Here is a 19,262-nt window from a genome sequence, read left to right on the forward strand (position 1 = left end):
TTTTTGTTGGGGGTACCCATATTTCAAATTCCGAAGGGGATCCAATCAACTTCTTGCTTCTTACTGCTGTTTTAATGTCCACAAATCTAACCTTATGATGTTCACAGTACTATCCAGTCCTTTCTTATTGTTTTTCCACATCTCTTGTTGTTATTTTCATATATTTTTCCTTTCTCTTTGTGACCTCTGATACCTCTGATAGTCTCCGCAAGCTGGTTAGAACAGTTTGTAATCCTGCGTGGATATTTTTTTTTTTTTATCCAGTAGCCATATCCAGACGTTTTCCATATAACATCACTTCCATACATCAAAACAGTCTTAGCGTCAATCTTCACCAATCTGCCTCCTTTCTCAAAACCTCTGAGGAGATTCACTAGGAATGCAGTCTAAAAACAAGTCCGTTCTTCCTCCCGGCTATAAATCCTTTGGCAAGATGGCGACTCCGAATTAATTGCTGCGCCATTCCCAAAAGCTCTTATTGCTTCTCGGTCTCCATAAAACATACTTTTGGTTCAAGTTTATCTCCACACAGACCTTAATCATCCTACTTGGGTCAGTTCAACCGACGATTCTGATGAGGAGGGGTTCTTGTAAATCACATAGAAGGAAAGTAAAAAAGGTTCCCCCCCCCCTTCAGTCCCAACATACCCAGCCTTTGGTGTATCTTCATCGTAAAATATTCCTGTTTCTCCAACCCGTCGTCTTCTTTCGCAGAGGTCACTTAAATTAGCAGACTTCACTCCCCTTCTTCACTTGAAATATGTGCATTTGCTTCTTTTGTAATTAATTATTCTAAATTGCTGCAGCTACTGCGCCATCAGAGACAGCGTCCAGGAGAGCCGAGGTCCACACGGGGGCATTCTGCCTAGGGCCCTCACCCCCTTCTTTCGAATTAGGGGGTGATTTATGGGCACAGCAGGCAAGGGCAGTGTTCCCCATTTCCTTGGGGCAACAAGGGAGGCTGCCTACTCCCATAACAGCCTCTTAATTACCCTGTGTGGGTCGGAGAGATGGTATTGTCGGCCATCTTCCAATGCGCCCCCTAGTGGCCCCCCCGGGAAGACCTTGCTCAATGCCTCAAGCCAGGGTCTATGGGATGGATTACACAAGAGGGAATGTTACCAGTCTCAGTTATCATGTTTTACAATTGACAGAATACAGGTTGGTTGTTTTTAATGGGGGGGCAATTTCAAATTATTTGTTTTAAAATTACCGTATTTTTCGCCCTATAGGACGCACCGTCCCATAAGGCGCACCTAGCTTTTTGGGGGGGAAATAAAGGGGGGGAATTCCCCCCCCCAGGCACGGGGCTGGGGCGGGGGAAGCCCGAGCTTCCCCCAACCCCAGCCCCCAGAACAGGCAACTCTCTGCAAGCCGTGGGAGCCCAGCGCTGGGCTCCCGCGCCTTGTGGAGAGCTGCGTGAAGTCTTGGCATGCTGAGCTCAGCGCGCCCAGCCTTCAGCATGCAGGCAACTCTCCACAAGCCGTGGGAGCCCGGCACAGGCTCCCACGGCTTATGGAGATCTGCGCGAAGCCTGGAGAGCGAGAGGGGTCGGTGCGCACCGACCCCTCTCGCTCTCCAGGCTTCAGCAAAAGCCTGCATTCGCCCCATAGGACGCACACACATTTCCCCTTCATTTTTGGAGGGGGAAAAGTACGTCCTATGGGGCGAAAAATACGGTATTACTGAGGTTTGGCTTAAGAGTGTTATTTTCCTGATTTGCACATACAGTTTGCACAAGAGTGATAAAGTCCCCAGTTATATTTCACTAAGTGGTTGTTTATCTACTAATTAGTGGGTATCAGTAAACTTTATTTATTATTTGAGTATGGTTAATGTTTGTAATTTATATGGCAGGCATGTTGTTTTTGTTTTTTTAAAATAAATGTTATGTTAGATGATATATTGGTGTATGACATGATCCATCCACTTTCTCCCCCTTGCGGTTTTTTGTCTGTGTAAATATATATCTAATATGCATATATATTGCTGTAAGTTGCTAGGAGACCTCCGAGTGACAATAGGTTTAATTAACAACAACAACAACAACCACAGTTGTGCTTTTGATGCGGGGGACAATATCTATTCCTACTGGTTAGTTTACCTTAATTAATCAGAGGTCTTGTGCAAGACTGTAGCTATACTGAAATTCTGATAAAAATCTTGCACAAGGCCCCTGTATTCTTTCTTTTTTTAAGCCCAATGTGTGCACTGCAGTTACAGCCGCTCAGGTAAACTCTTGCATGTACTGAAGTGCCCTCAATATGGAACCCATGGATGGATATAAGACATGCTTGCATCATTTGGGCTGCTGGAACAAAATGGCAGGTTGCGTTCAGGGGACAAGCAAATGGAACAAAAGGATGACAACCAATTTTTCACAGATCTCAAAGAAACATGATTCACTGGTTTCAAGGTGCCCCAATAGGAAACAGACAAACTCTGTCAGCTCCTTAATGCAATTTCCAATGCTATCATCCAAGTACATGTTGATACAAGCAAACTCTGTAGTGACATGCTAACCAGCAAGGATGGTGGAGTTTGTTGCAATGTTTATCTGAACAGGGACAAGGGACCTGTGGCTCTCTAGAGATCAGACTGCAATTTCCATCATCCCAGACTAATGCCCATGCTGGGCTGATGGGAGTTGGGCGTTCCACAAGACTGAAAGACTACAAGCTCTATGTTTTCTTATCCAATGAGATTTGCAAGGAAAGCTTGAATAAGCAGGAACTGATTGCTGTACGTTTTAGTGACTTGGCCAAACCCCATGTAGCAATCTTAATTCTAGATCAGATGACTATGGGGTGGGGTGGGGAGGAAAGGTACCTGTACAGCTGGCTTCTTCCAGGTGGTAGTCTGGGAATTGTGGTCTATATAATACGGCCTTCCTTTGTCATCTTTCCTTACTTCCCAGCCTGGAGGCAGTCCAGATGAAGTAGGCAGTAACTAAAAGAAGATAGAATTAGCTGGCAAAGGCTACTTGTGGATTTTTTTCCAAGGCTCAGACACATCACAGTACAAAGATTTAAATATTTTAGGAAGCAAGTTGACAACTGAGGAGAACGTACATGCCAACTAAGTTAACTGCTGTGTTAGGCAGTTACCAATACAGTCAACCTCCACCACCCACTAGGCAGTCTCCTACTCCATCCGTGAGCAAGTCCAGAGGTGGTAAACTAATATAAAGCAACATCAGCCACTGACCAACAGAAAGAGGTTGCAGGTGCCATCCCAGTCAGTCAGCAGTATTCTGATCATCCATAAGTTTGCCTAGCCCCATTTTGGAAGCTAGGAGTGAATTCCAAACACCGACAGTGCGCTGTTTGAAGGGAGTTCTACTTGTTTTCAGATTAATTGCTCATTTCCCAGTCAGTTCTGAAACGCACAAGTTCCCCTCCGTTCACCACCACTTTGCTAAGCTAATCACCCTCCAAACTAGTTCTTCTCTCCTATCTGTTTTCCTATTCTTTGGTGATCTTGAATCAGCACAGGAAACCCTTAAACACTATTCCAATATATTCTCCCAATGCTTTAGGTCGTAGTGAAAGGATTGCAGTAACACGGACAGAGCACATGCGACTTGGTCACATGCAGTGAAAAGAGTCACAATCAGGCAGGATAATTCAGAGCTTAACTTACAACAGGAAGAGCTGGTTGTTCTTCAGCTTGGTACGACTGAGGGTTACTTCTTCTGCTTAAATCACTCTTGAAGGACAAGAGGGGGAAAGGCTTTTTAGTTCTACAGTTACTGTTGTGATGAGCAGCACATGCAGAGGTGACAATCCCTGGTACATGCATACCCTACTATGCTTACCCAATGCACCAGAAACCAGGAGATGGAACTAGGCTTCCCTTTGAACAAGCTAGCTGTTGGGAAAGGGTGTGTGATACAGAGCCTCTTCAGGGGCAGACCCTGCTGCTTAAAGCATGCAATGTTTGATTTATCATCATGCTTACAGTGCAGGAAGCTGCTTGGGCAGCAGTGGAACTCCCAGAGGTCGTAAGCTCTGTGCTCAGTTCTTCTGTAAGGCCGTTCTCTGCCTCAGAATTGTGTTGCACAGTGACTTGGGGAGTCTGGTTGCTGTACATAGTTGCTTCATCTTCTGTGATGATCTCCCAACTCTAAGAAACGTTAAATATTTCATCAGAATTTTAATGTCACTATCACCATCATTTTATCCCGCTGTGTGGGAATCCCTCACAGATGACCACAGTGCCTGGAGACAGACAGTCAGGTCTATCCATAGCAGTGACCAGAGGAAGAATGACTGCTGGGAGGAGCACAGACAGAAGAAACAACATGGTGCATCGGCAGCAGCACAACCAGACGTCTCCATCTGCCCCAGCTGCAACAAAACATGTTTCTCCCAAATCGGTCTCTGCAGCCACAGCTGGTGCTGGAACTCCAACGGTTTGACTTTGACATACTCTTCCACTGTCTCTCGAGACAGACAGGTGACAACAATTATTATTTAACTGACCTTCATTCTAAGGTCCCAAAGCAGATTATAACATTAAGACTCAATATTTAAAACACTTTAAAACAACTTACAATTACAAAAATAAGGTGGGCCCTAAAAATATCCATCTCAAGTGTCAAAAGTCAGGGTAAAGAGGTGCTATGAAAGCTATGAAAAGTGAGGTTCCCACCTCAGGAGATTCTCTGTGGTCCAGATTCTCCGCCTCCTCGGTTATTTGATGCCGGCGAGCAAAGGCATGTTGCACTTCCAGCTGAATGTTGCCAGTCTCTGCATCGGGTCCGTTGTCCCTGCACAAAAATGTTGTTTAAGGGAACATGGGAGGTGGGTGGATTCTGAGGCTTCAAATATTTGAAGAGGTACAATGTAAACGAAAGGTTTGCTTCCATAGGGAGATGAGGCAGATCACAAGATTAAATCATGGAGCTGGCTTAGAAGCTTAAAGCAGACCAACGTAAGGCATTTGGTAGAGCTTTCAACGTTTTGAATGACCGGAGGCCATGACATGCTTCAGGCCTGACACATGTCTCTTCCAGACGATGGGTTTAATCTGTTTTTCTAGTTTTATTACTGTATTTTTCTTGTTTGGAACTGGGGCCAGTGCTATCATCAGGCCAACGAGGCAGCCACCAAGGGCACAGACCTCAGGGGGGCGCAATACTGACCTTTGAGGGGCACGGTTTTATACAGATTAGTTTTTGTTATATGATAATGTTTGACATTTATTTTGAAGAATTTTATCATTTCTCTGAGACATCTGTCTTTGAAAACTGAAGTTAGCACAACAACAAAAATTGGGAGGGGTGCAAATTTTGCTTGCCTAGAGCACAAAATGGCCTGGCACCGTCACTGCTTCTAACTCATTTTAGGGCTTTTTAGTGGGGAGCTATAAGCAAATTTAATAAACCTAGCTTCATTCTCAACTCCCACCAAATATGCCTGGCTGACGAAAAGGAGACCTTACTGTCTATAAAAAGTGACCATCTTAGAAGGTCCTGCTCCCCAGTCACTACCTTCCTTCCAAAGGAAGAGCAGGAAGAGTCTTGGGAGGCTTCTGTTGTTCACCTGCAGAGTTGGGGCCTGAGGTGCTTACCCTTCCTTCCTAGCATCTGGGAACTGCTACCCTGCTAAAGCTCAGGAGGGAGACACAAGGGCCCCTGTGATCTGTGAAGAAGGCGGTTGAGAGTTGAGATGGCTCATTTTTTTTTATCCTGTTGCCGCTACAAGTATATGCATCTCTAATATACTGTGAGACAGAAGTGAAATCCATCTGGAAAAGGCAGCTAAAGGCTATTTCTCATGATCTTTCCTTTCCTTTCTATTCTGCCTGCGCTTCTATTCCTGCTCCCTGCTTCTTCCTTGGAAATAATCCTGTGCCACCTCCTGCCCCGTTTCTAGGCCCGCTGACTGCTTTGTGTTTCCTCCAGTGCTGCAAGATGGGCAATGACTATGGCGATCACACAAGGTCCCTGGACATTTCACCATTTATTGATCCCTGTGCCAACACTTTATTTCTTGCTGCCACCACCCAGGCCCTACCTGGTACAATACTGAGTCCAGTCAGGGTTAAATTAGAACATTTACTTCTGTTTATTTATTGCAGTTTAACAAGCGTGTGGTATCATAAACGGTATCGGTCAATTAGATTCATGGGGTGTCTATCCAGACCTATAACTTCCGCTACCTGCTCTCACTCATTAAACCACCTCTCAGATATTTACTTGTCTTCCTAGCTCCTAACTGTTCCTGACTCAGCTTATTTCGCTACACTAACTCAACATAACCCCACAGACTCCATCCCAATTCACTCCCACTCCAACCAACCACCCAACTGCCCCTCCCAGAGCTGGTTTTATAGTCCCACTGACTCCACCCCCCGGGGTTCTGATTGGGTAACTTGTTTAACTATTTCACCTCCAGCACTCTCATATGTTAACGTCACAATGACCCACATTGGCTCCTTCCTTCCTTTCTGGATGCAGCTGAAGAGGAAGAGGTATTAAGGGGTATTGCAAAGCTGTAAAAGAAGCCTACTGGTGCTGACTTCTGGGGAAATAAGAGTCAAGCACCCCCACCAATTGTGAAATACTGGTGAAATAAACAGCACTACAGCACGAGTAAATGATTTTTAAAAAAGACTGATGTGGGAAATAATTGGGCCTCTGCACACACAGCTATGTCATGCCTACTAGTGTCAACAGAACACAATGCAATATTCACAGGGGTCAAAGTGCAACAACATTCCCAATAATCTGGGAAATTACTTGCAGTTTTGCCTGTAGCTTACAGCGGAAGAGCAATGGGCTGGTCGGCCCTCTACACAGAAGCACAAATGGTGCATGACTAGTCAAAGAAAGTAGCTCTAAAAATGCAAAACCAATTTGTTTCATTTAAAACTGTAGGGGTTTCCCCTTTTAAAGTGGAAATCAAGAAATGTTCTTGCTTAATAGCCATCTCAGAAAAGTATTTTGAATCAGATCCACAGATCAGAAGTCCTAAGCACCTCCCACAGACAAGCCTTCTCTAGTAACATGCATTTAGTAATATCCCTATCGCAGACTATTTTGAATTAAGATCGCAGTAAGACTTACTGAGCGGTTGGTCTTTTCCACTGTGTCCTTCTCGATTCATGGTTGACAAAGTAGGTCCTGCCAAGGACATCCTGCCTCTCTTCCCAGCCTGCGGGTAGAGAAGACTCTGGCTCCCGCAACTGGCAAGAAGCATCAGCTTGGTCCAATAAAATCCAGCCAGGCTGCAAACAACAAGAGCAGATGGTTTATGTGGTTATAACTTGCCCAGGACCTTATGTTGAAGGGCGGCTAAGAAAGCTGTATGAACAATGGCATCAACACTGCGATGGCTGCCTGAATCTTGCCTCTGCACGTGCAGCCGAGTACTCAAGACAGGCCATGTTCCCATCATGAGGCATTTCTCATGCCTTCCAACCACATACAGACACCAGAAAAGTCTATTTTCTTAAAATGCTTCTACTGTAGGTGTGAAAACACCAAACATTCTGATCCATCATTGAAGTCAGATGGATCCTAATTGTTTTGAATGAGATACTGACAATGAATTATCAGATTATATGAAGGATTGCTGATAAGAATACATGGGTGTTATATGGGGCTTATAACAATTCTGGTGTTGTGATGGGGTCTGCCACTCAGATATCTCAACTCACTCATTTCCCCCTCAATTCAAAATCTCATAGAAGCATAGATGATTTATAAATTGTATTTTTATTGCTTCTTTTATTTTTTAAAGATTGTATTTTGTGGAATGCAACATAATAAATAAAAGAGGCAATAAAAATACAATCAGAAATCAATATAAATATTTAACACAATGGATGACCTGCCTCCCACCTTCAACTGCAAATCCACAGGCATGCCACAGACCATCTGAATGAAGTTTGGAAACCCCTATTCAAGAACTGCTGCTGATCCAATTTCAGCGGGTGCTAATCTTGTGGCGCATACTCAGTAGAGACCCCTTTTCAACATGGCCAGAGGCTGAATTCATTCTGATGACTAAAGTCACCTGAAACGCATGTGCTGGCTGAATTCATCATACCAGATCAGGCCACATTTCACACCAAAGACCAAACCACTCACCTCTAGCTCTTCTGCCTGTTCTGTGCCATCTTCCTCAGATCCATTGTTTTTAGGTATGTAGGTCATTTTTAACCTGAGATGCCCCTTCACTCTGGATTTATGGCTGCAGCAGAGGGGGGTGGGATTGTAAAAGTTTGTGAGCCTGTTAAAATGCCAACACTTGCAAACATTTCTAAATAGTGCCTGGCTCATGCTGGACTAGTAGCCATTACCTCATCTACCCACCCAGGCTGCCTCCTATTTTTTCATCCTATTCCTGCAGCTGGAAGCCCACCAGAAGATGGCCCTCATCACTGGATCAGACTAAAGGCCTACCTGGCCGGCTCTCACAGATGCTTATGAGAAACCCACAACCAGGAACCCTGTGCAATGGCATTCTCCCACTTACAATCCCCAACAATTGGTAGCCAGAGGTATACTGCTTCTGATACACAGCCGTATCCCTCCTCCATGAATATGTCTAATCCTCTTGTACAGCAGTCCAAGTTCATGGCCATCATGCCATCTAGGATCAGTGGAGTCCATTTTAACCATGCACTGCGTGAAGGAAGCTTTCTTTTTGTCTGTCCTGAAATGCCTCGCCATTCACTTTCATTGGACAGGATATTTGGGCCAGACAAAAGGAATTGCTGCTGCTTCTTCACACATTGCAAAGCTAAGCTTGGATTTTATTGCCACAGGATGCAGCAGCGGCAACCAAACTTGTACAGCTCTATGAAGTGATTAATCACATCCATGGAGGAGGATAAGGCCATCAACTGGTGCTGCTAATGATGGGTGTGTGGTTCCCTATGAATACCAGTTGACACAAGACTGCTATTGCACTTGTAGGTTTCCCAGAGGTACCCGGCTGGCCACAGGACAACGGAAGGACATGTTTTCTGAAGAAAGGTCATTCCCACCAAGAATGAGAGAGAACACGTTCATGCTAATGTACAGTGCAGATCAGGGTGCTCAGTGCTTTCCAGGTATGATGTTTACTGACCTCCTTGGATGAAGAAGAAAATCCTTAAACGTATATGGTCTCTCAGTAGTTGGATTCTCTGTCTGAAATGAAACAACAGTTTCAGGTTTTTCTTCACCCAAGCAAATAATACCGATGCTTTCCTCCATTGAGAAAAGAATTTATAGAGTGTTCACTTCTCCAAATAACATCCTGTTTTACAGCAGCAACAGTCCATGCTCATCGCAATGGAAAAGATGTTGAGCCACAGCTCCACCCTGCCAGAGGTGTCTCTCTTTAAGATATCTGCCTTCTGTAGCCCTCACACTTTTTAAGTAGGGATGTCATGTCTTCCTCACTACTTTTGAATCCAGGAGCTGAGCCATTTTTTAAGATATCCTGTCTGTTGGGACAGTGGTCCAAGAGGGAGATAACCAGAGCATGTACCTCTCTGGCGAGACAGGGCACAGGCAGGTTACACAGGGTAATCAAGTTCAGTTTACCTGCTGCTGCAAATGCTTTCTGTCAAAGGTACCACCTACCCAGGACAATCTCTCTCTCTCTTCAAAAAATAGACAAAAAGGTACTAAAAAGACACAGAGGAATTTTGAACTGAAGAGCAAAAGATTATTTTTAAACAAATACAAACCGGCAGTTGACAGAGAGGCACATCTACTTGGCCAAGAAAATCATCTCTTGTCTAGGAAGAGAAAAAACAATTAATGGCATGCAACCTTTAAGAAAAGGTTCTGTCTGAGCAAAAGCCCCCCCCCCCCCAAAATGTGTTGTGTGTTCTCGAGGCAGGTCCACACAGAGAACAAAGGCATCAGCCACCAAGAATAATGGAAGAAAGTTTATAAATAGACATTTGTTCTGATTTACTCAAAAGTAAACCGTTCTTAATCTGAGGTACCACTTTAATTAATGGGGCCTTCTGCTGCCATTGTGCCGCCGCCACGCGATTTCTGTTCTCATCCTGAGGTAAAGTTCTTAACCTGAGGTACTACTTCCGGGTTAGCGGAGTCTGTAACCCGAGGTGTTTGTAACCCGAGGTGTTTGTAACCCGAGGTACCACTGTACTCACATTTTGCTTTTATTGCCTGGGTCCAAATAGCATTTTTCTTTTTTAACATTTCAGAGCTGACCCAACTAAAAGATGAATGTGCCCACTGGCATATCTCAAAACTGTTAGAGATACAGTGGTGCCTCGCAAGACGAAATTAATTCGTTCTGCGAGTTTTTTTGTCTTGCGATTTTTTTTGTCTTGCGAAGCACGGTTTTAACGGTATTAACGGTTTTAAGAAAAAGGAAACAAACTCGCAAGACGTTTTCGTCTTGCGAAGCAAGCCCATAGGGAAATTCGTCTTGCGAAGCAACTCAAAAACGAAAAACTCTTTCGTCTTGCGAGTTTTTTGTCTTGCGAGGAATTCGTCTTGCGAGGTACCACTGTACAAACAAGTTTACCTTTCTTAACCCATGACCAGGGACTAGTTGGGCGAGATGGTGATTTGGGTATCCTGGTCCTTAGATATATACACACACAATAAGACTGCATTGCCAAATACTTGTCACTTGTCCACCTTGGGGAAAGCTGGAGCTTCTGTTTCTCATACTCTCTATTTAATAGCCCAAGGTTATTAAAAATTATTTAGAATTTATACAGATGTCAAGTGCCCCATCTTTTATACTGGAATCTAACGCTGTTTTAATGGGGCTCAAAACATAGACCTCTAGAGGGAAACACAATATATATCCCAGGATACACTTTCCCCCTTAGGCTACGGATTCTTAGTGCCTGTGTTTCCAAGGGACCTTCTGCTTGCCATGGACAAGGTCAGACACTTGACTATGCTTGTCTTGAAGAGTTAAACAGCTCTCTTGTCTCTAGCAAGGTCTGAGAACTTCACCACCACTTCAGTCTCCTCTCTCTCCCCCTCCGCCCCGGCACCACTTCAAGTTCCTCCCATATTTCATAATTTGCTTCAGTTCTTATTTCATTCTGGCAGCTACAAATAATATGAGATAATTTTTTTCAGGCCAGTAAGATGCATGCTGAAGTTTGTACAAAAACACACACTCCTGCAGTGAGCACAGAAATACCAGGAACAGTTTGTGAGTAATTGTGCTAGGTACTTGCTAGGTTTCCTTTTGGTAAAGAATACAGTTAATCCTTGCAGAGGATAGGAAGCAAAGAGTTCTTGATATATCACTGGATGTACTCCAGAAGAAAGAGATGTCCACATGCCAAGGAGGCTTTGGTTTAAATTAGACACCCTGCAGAGGAAATTCATCCCCTCAGAGTCAGGACACTGGATAAACATTTGTGCAGGGACACCAATAACTTTATGCAACTTCACAGGTTCTTCTCAATCAGGTACAAGTTTTCAGAAGCACCTGGGAGGATACAGGTGACAGGAATTAAGGGGGCACAAGGCTCTCAAGATCCTGAGCCAAGGTCCAGAAGGTTACAGCATGATAACAGTAGACTTCCGGGGAGGTGCCTACGGTAATGGCGGAATTCCTCTGACTGGGAGGAATCTGCTCCGTGGGAATCTGGGTCTGGCCGCCACGGTGAAGGCGGAGACCCGTTAAAATCACAGGCGGGAGAAGCCTGTGAGCGTGGGATTCGGCGGGCACCTTTTGCGCCTCCCCCACTCGCGGGGAACCCCGGTTTTTGGGGCTCCGGAGCAACGTGGGGTGAGCGGTGCGGGGCATCGAATCGTCTGCTTCTTCCATGGAGCGAAGCCGCATAGCTGTTGCCGGAGAGCGCTGACTTTTTCCTGTGGACAATTTGACTTTAAAGTAATTACCCGTGAGTAGAGCTGAAGCGGAAGAATTGGATTTCTAAATGTTTAATTTGGTACCGTAACGGGGAGGTTCAAAACAGGAAGTCCGCCTTCCCCTTTTGTAAATAGACTGAGGCAATGAAGTTGCAAGCTGGAGTCCTGGAAAGCCTTTTGTAAAAGATTAAATTTCCATCAGGAAAGAACATTAAACCCCCTCTTGGAGGCAGGAAAAGAGAGGGGGAAGTTGCGGATTGAGTATGCCTGTGGGAGAGAGTGAAGAGATTTAAAACACCGCCGCTCTGACCCTGGAAACGGGCTGCTAGCAGGACTGACGTCTTTTGGAATGTTCATTGACAGCGTTTAGAACGTTCATTGACAGCTAGTTAAACAAGAGAAATACATTGTTTCTACTGTCTCCGGCTGCTTTAAAAAGGAGTAAAAGTAACTGAAAATTGAAACTAATTGGAAACTAATTTTGGATTGTTTAAAAGAGGATACTATTGACTATTACAAATAGAAACTGGTGGAAGCCTTTGAAACCGGTTGTTTTACAAGAGCTGGGCTAGGGGAATTTCCAGCTGCAAGTTAAAAATCGTGAGACTCTGGGACTGACCTTGAATCCTTTAAGTGTTATGGTAAATGGAAGAAGAAAAACAGACTAGTCAACTGCTGACAAAACATTAAGGTCTGGGAGGACTTGGCAACAATCCAGAAGAGGTCCATCATCAGGCCCCTCCGCTCCTTCTGTTGCTGCCTTTGTACCAGTATATTTAAAACCAAGAGGAATGTCGACAGAAGAGGCTTTAGTGGCTGCATTATATAAGATAAATGACTCATTGGATCAGCTTAACAGGAAAATGGACACGATAAATGCGAAAGTGGATGTTTCAATTACTAGTATTAACCTAAATACAGAAAGTAAAAATAATACCAATATAGAAACCACCCAGAAATTGATACAGGAACCTACTTTGATACGGCAAACTGCGGAGGAAGCCAGGGAAAAAGCTGTTGTTGCTGAATGTAAAGTAACACAACTGGAGAGAAAGAGAAAGAGAGCCCCAGCCCTACAGAGGCAATTTGATGAACATAAGTTGACGCGTGCTATGACTGAACTTAAAGAACTTAAAGAAAAACAGACGAATTTGAGGATTAGAGTTCACCTTTGGTGGACATGCCCAAGGATTAAGACACTTTGGGAGATGATTCATAACGAAATGAAAAAGGTATTTAAATATACCCTTTTGAAGAAACCAGAGGCCTTTCTCCTGGGCATGGTCGGCCAATTGGTGTTAAAGAAGGATAGAACTTTTTTCACGTATGTAACAATAGCAGCAAGAATACTCATTGTGAAGTACTGGAAGACACAAGATTTATCTATTCGGGAAGAATGGCAGATGAAGTTGATAGACTATATGGAATTGGCGGAAACGACTGGCAGAAATCCGAGACCAGGGAGAAGAGTTGGTGGAAGAAGACTGGAAAAAGTTTAAGACTATTTATAGAAATACTGTAAAAATAATGAATGTTAGAAAAATGTTGGAATGAAGTTATATGGTTCTAGTAGAAATGCTATAAGGAATCAAGTATAAATAGATTAATAGAGTATTAAAGGGGAAAATAAGGTTAGAATATGTTAAGATAATTATAGGATAGAAAACAGAGGAAGATGGAAAGGAATTGCTGAAACAATTAACAGAAGTGGAATACAAAAAGGGAGGTGTGAGGAGGTCGTGGAAATAAGGGAATGAAAGATAAGATATTGAAATTGTTTTGTGTTTTAAATGGCTTGTGTCTTATTTTGTTATGCTTTTTTGTTGCTTTTTCTGTTTTGTTGTGTTTAAATGGTTGAAAAATTAATAAATATTATTTTTTTAAAAAACAGAATGATAACAGTAAAGGCAACGGATAAGTAACAGGCAAAACCTAGTCATATTTACTTGCAAGTCAGTCCTAGAAAGATCATTGTGAAGAAATAGAATGCAATAATTTGCATGACTTGAAAATGGAAGTTATTTGTAAAAAAATGTATTACACAGACAAAGCCAAACATCAGCTTTAGTATTACCAGAAAATCAGAGTTGTGCTGCTGAAGTAAGTTACAGGGCCTGCCTATCAACAGTTTACTAAAAAATACCAAGAATATATCACACCTTGTTTTGTTTAACCTTGGTTTGGGAACACCAGTCCACAACAGTGGAGGTGGAGAAAGACTGGCAAGACAGGGCCTCAGAATATTCTTCTTACCATCTCAGTTTCACTGCATTATATATTGGAATGTTATATATAACATTCCAAAAAGACCAATCCTGTAAGATGCTTATCTGTTTGGAGCTGGACGTCCTTACCACAGAGTATTTACTAACATCTGCAAAGGCCAGGATGAAACATCTAGATTTTGTAGCATTGACACTAACAGCCTGTATAACTGCTAGCCTTCTGGGACATGCAAATACGAGGGCATTTGACAAGATGGTTGGGGACAAAGATTCCAAAGAAACTGATTCAGGGTCACATAGGGGCACAGAGCAAGTTTAGGCCCTTTCAGCAGCATGCTCAATGACAAGCCTAACAGGTACAGGACCTTACAGCCCAGGGGCTTTCTAGTTATCAGATGTCTTACTGATCAACAGCAGCACCGGGCTAGAAGCCTCAGTAGCCAAATGACCAGTTATCTGCAAAATAGGGTCAGTAGAGCCAAAGGTCTGGTGCCACATTCCCCCTCTATTTTTCTGTTCGCCATAACATATCTTCCCTCCCAGAAATAACTTGTTATAGGATACCGATTCCCCCCCATGTCACCCCAGCATGCTTATTCCAACACAACCCACCACACTCATCCTGTGCTCACATCACAAATTCCCCGTTATCCAAGTGTGTAACCGGGAACAGCTGATCTAAGCTCTCACCAAAGCAGCTGTTCCCCCCAGCACTCCTCCTCTCCCTGAGAGGCTAAGTTGAAAACTCACCCCACACACTCCGTTACGTCTGTTTCTCACTCAAGAGTTACCCAACCTCTCAAAAAAAATGTATCTCAGAATGTGAGGTCTATGACTTCACTGCTGCCCAAAGGAGTAACTCAACCCAAAGGGACAATTTTCTTTGGTGCCTTCCTTTTGGTGTCCCCTGCTGGGGTGACTTGCTGTGCCTTGTTAATGTATATTTTATAAAATTGTGGACCAATCAGTTTGATATGGGCCAGCTGTTCCCAGCGTTCTCTTCTGCTCCCCAGGGTTATTGCAGCATGTGATACCAGCAACAGGCCAAGACAAGCACGGTACTGGCAAACGGTGTGTGTATGTGTAAGGTGGAAACTATCAAATACACACCCTGCACAAAAAACCCCTTCCCATTCTCCTCTCCACCTGGCAAAACTCTAGCTGTATCCTTCATGTGTGGCTTGTTCCCTCTCCCAAACTTTTCAAGTCAAAGCTCCAGGAGCCGACAGCAAAACAATGCTTCTCACTAAGTACTGCACAGAAACCTTACAAAAATGCTGTGGAATATGGAGAACGGGAAGCTTAACTCTCAGCAAGTAGACCTACAGAGCAGGCAGGCAAGAGGCCTTTTGCTGCTGCTGCTGCAGACACTGAAGTCTGAAACCCAAGCACAAATTTAATTTCATGACACTCGGCACAGATAGCTGACATTACTAAATGTGACTCCAATATCATCCTGTTAAATTGGAAATGAGACTCAGCATATCGTTATACTAGGCCAGACTAACTGGAGTCAAGGAAGTATTTTCAGGACTGTTAATTTTAAAATGAATCACAATACAGAACTATAATTAGAGACGACACTTATATTTAACAAAATTGTTTGGGAAGGCTACTTTTCCAACAGTGCTTATTTAACACAGAAGTCCTTCAGCTGCAACTTAATAAGAATGTGGTCATACAGCACTGTTTCAAATTTCTTTTTTGGCTACCCAAATTTAAGAGTAGGGAACATGTGGCCCTCCAGATGTTGATGAACTCTAACTCCCAGCAGCCTGCATGGCCCCTGGTGAGGGCAGATGATGGGAGTTACAGATGAACAACTTCTGAAGGGCCGTAGGCTTTAAAGCAGTGCTTCCCAAACTTGAGTCTCCGACTGTTTTCAGTCTACGGTTTCCATCATCCGTGACCACTGGTCTTGCTAGCTAGGGATGCTGGGAGTTGTAGTCAAAAACAGCTGGAGACCCAAGTTTAGGAATCACTGCATTAAAGGGTTCTTTTCACATTGCCCAGTTAATGAAGCACCAATTTGACTTGAGACCCAGATCCAAGCAGTCTTTATGCAAATATGGATATATTTTGCATAAGTGCACAAGCTCTTGTTGAAACACAGTCTGGCATCAAAACCATATTTGACTACTGTTACTAATGCTCTGCATTTCATGTCAGATTTTAAATTTGTCTCTAGATGAACTACTATCACAGCAGCAAGACATCCTAACAAATTATCTTAAAATGTTTTCACAGCTGCTATTTATACAAGATTAGGGTCTCAGGAAAAAAATTGTTTGCCCTGAAATTAATTTCCAGAATTATATGAATTGAAGCCAACAATCTCTTCTGCTGTGATTGCACAATTAGTGCCATATGAGAACTCCTTAACAACCAGCTGCTAAAAGAATGTGCTGCTGATCGATTGGGCATTTCCCGCCTCTCATGCCACACCGGTCTGCAAAGCTCACAGTTCATTCAGCAAGTAGCATTACTAAAATAGCAATCTGTGGAAGCGGGGGGGGGGGGGGAGTTATGCCCCTTTTCTGATCCAGAGTACACTTCTAGGCCGAAGGTTGCTAAATTGTTTTTTAAAATATTTATATCTTCTGACATTCAGCCCTATCTTCTCCTGAGACCTGAGACAGCTATTTTTAAAACACAACTATGAAACAAAACTCACTAAAATTCAGTTAAGTAACAAGCACCTTGCTTCCCCCTTTCTGTTAAATATGTGTAACTTGTTAAGAGTTTTAAAGTAAAATGAAGATTGATGAGCAGAATATAACATGCTATGTGCTCCCTTGAGGTCTGAAGGCTTATTATAAAACTGATAGTGGAAATCAGTTTAAACTTTTTAGGTACAGAGAGTAGCGACAGTCATGGGAAGGGAACCCAAGTACAGTAAAGTCACTGCAAAACCAGTAATTAATAACATACAGCTAAAACCAGATTGCCAATTTTAAACACACGTGTGTTTCACTGTAGTGATCTATTAATTATAATACAATAAAAAAGGCTTTAAAATATGTTCCACAGACGTTTAACCCCATTTTAGTGTACATAAAAACCATCACATGCAAGAGATCACTCTTTTTGGAGCTAAGGACTCACCTCAAGAGGTTTCCTCAAAGTACTCCTTTGAACTCCACTAGGCTTCCCCTCTCTCTCGGATCCAAACTGTATGTGTAAATGTGACGTTCCTGCCTTGGAACTGTATTTAAAACTGGATAGAAATGAAGGCTGGGATGATCCCAGTGAGAGGCTCCTCTGTAGGCCATGATGGGGCTTGCTCCTCCACGCAGATGATCTTTCTTCAGTTCCTATGCTAGCATGATCCTCCAAATTCGAGGGCAAACAGGCAGATGCCGTATGTCTGACTCTTCGATTAGGGTAGGCTGCTATGGAGGGTCTGCTGGAAGAGGACACGGTGTCACCCTTCGGTGCTCGTGCTCCATGGGAGAGGTGAAATGAAATACAAGAACCTCCATTTGGTATTTCCTCACAGGTGCCTTGCTCACAGCAAGTTCTCTCCCACAGTGAGCTATTCAAATGCAGTTGCCTAACATCCCTACTTTCATTAGGAAAACAAGAACCTTTAGAAAGCCGAAATCCATTGACTACAGTAGAGAGGGACCCCCCGGACACGGCCTTGTCTTCACTTTGCACCTGCTCACTATGAGACACTTGAGAGGGTCGCCGAGTTGGCGGAGGAGACGCTGGAGACATTGGCGGTGTATCTGAAGGACTCCTTGGGAAAATGACCAGAGAAGAGCAGCGTCGTAAGGAAACATTTGTCTCTCTCGCTGATGGCAGCTTTGTTGCCCTCTCAGCTTGCTCTGGGTCTTCTTGGTCAAAAATATTTCTGCTTACACTATTCTGCGCAGTGCTGCTCCTGTGGGGAGTGGAGGATTTGTGGTTGGTGCTTCGACCTGCAGAGCTGCCAGAGACCATGTTACCAGGAAAAAGACAGGCATCTCCAGCAGAAAAGGGGCAGCTACTGCTGTCACTGATGATGCTACTGCTATATGACCCGCCATCACTTGTGGTACTTGTGCACGACCCATAGTCACTCCCTGCGCTGCTGTAGGCTCCTTTGTCACTGGCTGAGAAACTACTGGGAACCCCAAACGCTGCAGTATCAGCCAGACCGCTGCCATTTGTTAGCTGGTGAGACTGACTGACAGTCGCATTCCTGTTACAACAGTCCCCTTTCTTCCTTAGGCTGACCAGGGAAGTATGGTCTTCCAAGGCCACGGGCTGCAAACATCCATTGCCTCTAGAAGTCTGCAAGGAAATCTTCAGCGAAGCACTCCGCTTGGGTTTTCGGGACGAAACTGGCAGTTTGTTTTCTTCCTGCATTTGATTGGGATTCCGCTTCATTTCAACAACGTAAGGGGCAGCATTCGACTCAGGACTTTGGGTGTACATGCGAGTATCTTCTTTATACCAGCCATCTCCAAGGGTCTCTAATAACGGATCCGTGTGACTCCTTTCAGCTGCAAAATGCAGCCTCAACTGCCTTGCCATTTGTCCTCATTTCCAAAGATAAAGGTCAGAGAGTTTTTTCTTCTTCTTAAGTGGAAAGCAGCTGCCCACAATCACTTGCTAGTTAATCTTCAGTATAACAGATGAAGACCACAGAAATGCAGGTAGCTGTTAGCCAGAGTGCCTTCTGAATTTAGCAAGTCATTCCTGCCACACTACCGTCTCTGGCCTGCCCAGGGTTGCTTGTTGTGAAGAGCACATTCACTCACAAAACGCTTAGTGCCAAGCGACCTTTAAAGCTCAACTCAGCTGCAGTGGACCAACACTGGAAGCCTTGTCTGAATTCTACCCTTCCACGGCAAATTAATTCAACAGCAGTTCTTCCTACAGATTCCCCCCGGCTGCCCTGGCTGAATCTGGGTCTGTGCTTTCTTTAGCAGTGTATGACCACTAATATTTTTACCCAGCGGTGTAGAGTTACAGGAAGTTGGTAGGAACCAAGTTCCACATAATTATCAAATCTAGGATTCACTGTTGAAAGATCAATAGTGCTAGTAACTGGATAAGAGTATGCCCTGCATAAAGTAGCAAGGAACTTCAGTTTGAGAGAAGTTCTTACTGCATACATTTAATTTAAAGGCAGCTACTGAGAAAAACAGCCCTTTCATATTTGAAGGAGGTGGGCAAGCTTAATGATGAGAAGCAACTGAACAGATGAAAAACCATGGGTGGGTCCC

General features: G+C 43.8%; 1 protein-coding gene across 2 annotated transcripts in view; it reads right to left on the reverse strand.

Annotated features, from left to right (window-relative positions):
• The window catches only part of NEDD4 (NEDD4 E3 ubiquitin protein ligase), a 49,657-nt gene that overhangs the window by 12,718 nt on the left and 17,677 nt on the right, over positions 1–19,262 (reverse strand). Inside the window, exons 1-9 of one of the 2 annotated variants that reach the window (XM_080980283.1) lie at positions 17,152–19,110; positions 9,691–9,741; positions 9,084–9,145; positions 8,099–8,201; positions 7,073–7,233; positions 4,654–4,771; positions 3,961–4,125; positions 3,643–3,708; positions 2,830–2,949 (exon numbers count right to left, since the gene is read on the reverse strand). In XM_080980283.1, the coding sequence (XP_080836409.1) occupies positions 2,830–2,949; positions 3,643–3,708; positions 3,961–4,125; positions 4,654–4,771; positions 7,073–7,233; positions 8,099–8,201; positions 9,084–9,145; positions 9,691–9,741; positions 17,152–18,567 (2,262 nt within the window). In that variant the 5' untranslated portion in view covers positions 18,568–19,110. Of the gene's footprint in view, positions 1–2,829; positions 2,950–3,642; positions 3,709–3,960; positions 4,126–4,653; positions 4,772–7,072; positions 7,234–8,098; positions 8,202–9,083; positions 9,146–9,690; positions 9,742–17,151; positions 19,111–19,262 lie in introns of those variants that run through there. The other variant, XM_080980284.1, reaches the window with a different exon arrangement.

The sequence above is a fragment of the Podarcis pityusensis genome, assembly GCF_964106645.2.
Source record: "Podarcis pityusensis genome assembly, chromosome: 14".
Lineage (NCBI taxonomy): Eukaryota > Metazoa > Chordata > Lepidosauria > Squamata > Lacertidae > Podarcis > Podarcis pityusensis.